We start from the raw sequence: 3,021 nt of genomic DNA, 5'->3' as shown, positions 1-3,021 counted from the left end.
TATATATATTGTATACATTTATATTGTATATATAGTATATATAGTATATATATGTATATATGTACATATTGATATATAAATGTATATATGTATATATATAATAAAAATATATGTATTATATATACATGTGAATATATATGAATATATTTATTTCATATATATATATATGTATATATATACATATCTATATATCTATTTATCTATATCTATATATCTTCCTTCTGAGACGCTATGTTTATTACATATAGAAATGCACAATTTCAGCACCTTTTCAGCTGAGACACCAGTTGTGCAGTTTTTGCTGCGGTGTATCTCATATGCCACTCCTTTCCATCTTCCAGATACCATGCATGGTTCTCTAGTTGCCCTGCCAGCAGCTAACATTGTAGGTTTCAATCAAGGTAAGTCTTCCGATGAACTGCACCTCGCACGACATTTTGGGGTGCTGGGGTTTAGCACGCACTTGACGCTCTTGTGGGTTTTAGGTTGACTGTGTCGGGTTGTAACGAGCTTATATGATCTGGTAGTATGTTAGCATTGTGTGCGTACATGTATATACGGATACGGTAGCACTGTGTGTGTAAATGTATATAGGGACATGGCATGAGTGTGAACGTACCATGTCTACACTGAACCGTGTGGCTGTGTGTGCTTGGCGTTCACACAGTTGGGCATACAGCTATCGTATATCATTGAGGTGAAAGCACCCGCGCACAACCTAACATCCCTTGCATCACATCCTCACATTACCATTACTTGCATTACACCACAACACTTGCACGCTTCCCGATTAAAAGGCCTATTTTTAGTCTGTTCACACCCCACCCCACACCCCCAACCCAAACCCAACCCCAACCCAAACTCAAACTCAAACACAACCCAGGCACACGAGTGTTTTCTGATGGTGTTGATCTCAATCGCATCATGCCTGGTGGTAGGGCGGGGCGGGGTAATCTGTACGCCAAGTCGCTGTTCCAGAAGGTGTTGAGCACAGGCATAGACTACTGCGTGGACCTGCACACAGCTTCCACGGGCCGTGTCAATTCGCTGTAAGTTCTGTTTCTGTTCTATTTATATTGTCTGTGTTTTATTTATATCGTATGTGTTCTATTTATATCGGATGTGTTTTATTTATATCGCCTGTGTTTTATTTATATCGGATGTGTTTTATTTATATCGTATGTGTTCTATTCATATCGTCTGTGTGTTGTATTCTTATCGTCTGTGTCTCATTATCACGATGGATACATTAGGTATATAGAGATTATGTTCGCGTAAATAGGTTCTATTTGGCCCAACCCGATTCATGCACAGTGTTTGTGTACAATGGTGCATGGTGGCTATATACACACCCTCTCACCTGGCTATATACACACCCTCTCACCTGGCTACATACACACGCTCTCACCTGGCTATATACACACGCTCTCACCTGGCTATATACACACGCTCTCACCTGGCTATATACACACCCTCTCACCTGGCTATATACACACCCTCTCACACACTCCCTGTCGCTGTGCGCCTGCAGATACGTACGAGCCGATATGAAGAACCCCGTCACCGCCAAAATGGCTATGCTACAGAACACGCAGTTCACGCTGCATGCCGTGGCTGCCTTTGACGGACGCGCAGACACACTGCGCAATGCCATGATGGCCATCGACGTACCTACCGTTACCTTGGAGATAGGCGATCCCTCGGTGTTCAATCGCGCGCTTATCCGCGAGGCTCTGCCGGGTATCTTCAATCTAATGGTAAATAGGGACTTTGAGTAACTGATGCGTGCGTGCGTGCGTGCGTGCGTGTGAGAGTGCGCATATATATATATATATATATATATACATATATATATATAGTATATATATACTATAATATATATATATATATATATGTAAATATATATGTATGATGTATATATGATATATATAATATTTATGATATATATGATATATATATATATATATAGGTGTGTGTATATGTATCTCGTCAGTTGATCCTCGTTTCCTTCTACCCAGTACCACGTGGAGGTCTATGCATGAGCCACTAATCACCCATGCCTTCTTTCCTTTCCTTTCCTTTCCTTTCTGTAGGACCATTTGAGTATGTTTGGCGAGGGCAGCCATGCCATGACCACTGTGGATGACGATGAGAACAAGCTGCCCAACGAAGCGCGTCTGTGTGTCAAGTCGGTTTGGATGTGGACTGATCACGGTGGTATTCTCAAAGTGGTTGCAGGTATGTAGGAACGAACACGCGTGTGTCCATGTGCATGTGTGCTTGTACATACTAATACTTGTATACGTATACTCTGTTTGTACTTGTATATCTTTTGTACGTGTACTGGTTGGTTGTACTTGTATATCTGTTGTGCGTGTATTGGTGGGTTGTTTGTTTATGTGTGTAGTGGCTTATGACTCATTTTGCGTGCGCTGATGATCCCTAGGCTAGAGTGTGGATGATATCAGCAGTCGCTCTACGCATGTTTCACAGTAATGCAGCCTTGAGTCAGAGTAGCCTTGCACATTGTAGTTTTCGGCACAATATCCCTCGATATTTTGGGCTTGTTTGTCCCATTCCTGAGACCTTAAATTTTGTTGTTCTTTTGTCCTAAACCTCATTATATTGGGCTTGTTTGTCCTAAACCTCATTAAATTAGGCTTGCTTATCCTAAACCTCATTATACTGGGATTGTTTGTCCTAAACCTCATTATAATAGGCTTGTTTGTCCTAAACCTCATTATATTGGGCTTGCTTATTCTATCCCTGCGACTACAGAGATTGGTGAGAAGGTGCACAAGGGTCAACGGGTGGCCTACATTGTGGATATCTTCGGAGTGCTCGTTTGCAACTACTACGCTCCCGTGTCAGGATATGTCATCGGCAAGAGCGTCAACCCCGTAGTGCAAGCAGGTACGCACAACCGTCATGCATAACGTAATGGTGTCACTGCTTGTATTATGTCTTCTGTGGTTCAAACGGATCAGAATGTATTCACGTATATATATAGATGTCAGCATA

At 41.8% G+C, this 3,021-nt stretch overlaps 1 protein-coding gene across 1 annotated transcript in view; it reads left to right on the top strand.

The window, feature by feature from the left end:
• The first annotated feature begins 339 nt into the window (after positions 1–339).
• Positions 340–3,021, top strand: part of SARC_03807 (hypothetical protein) — a 4,657-nt gene continuing 1,975 nt past the window's right edge. Inside the window, exons 1-5 of the mRNA XM_014302370.1 lie at positions 340–401; positions 884–1,049; positions 1,532–1,757; positions 2,094–2,238; positions 2,779–2,913. Of these exons, the coding sequence (XP_014157845.1) occupies positions 347–401; positions 884–1,049; positions 1,532–1,757; positions 2,094–2,238; positions 2,779–2,913 (727 nt within the window). The 5' untranslated portion in view covers positions 340–346. The remainder of the gene's footprint in view (positions 402–883; positions 1,050–1,531; positions 1,758–2,093; positions 2,239–2,778; positions 2,914–3,021) is intronic.

The sequence above is a fragment of the Sphaeroforma arctica genome, assembly GCF_001186125.1.
Source record: "Sphaeroforma arctica JP610 unplaced genomic scaffold supercont1.202, whole genome shotgun sequence".
In the NCBI taxonomy this organism is placed as follows: domain Eukaryota; class Ichthyosporea; order Ichthyophonida; genus Sphaeroforma; species Sphaeroforma arctica.
Note: the sequence above shows the minus strand (reverse complement) of the source record. Positions and strands in the feature narration are given on the sequence as shown.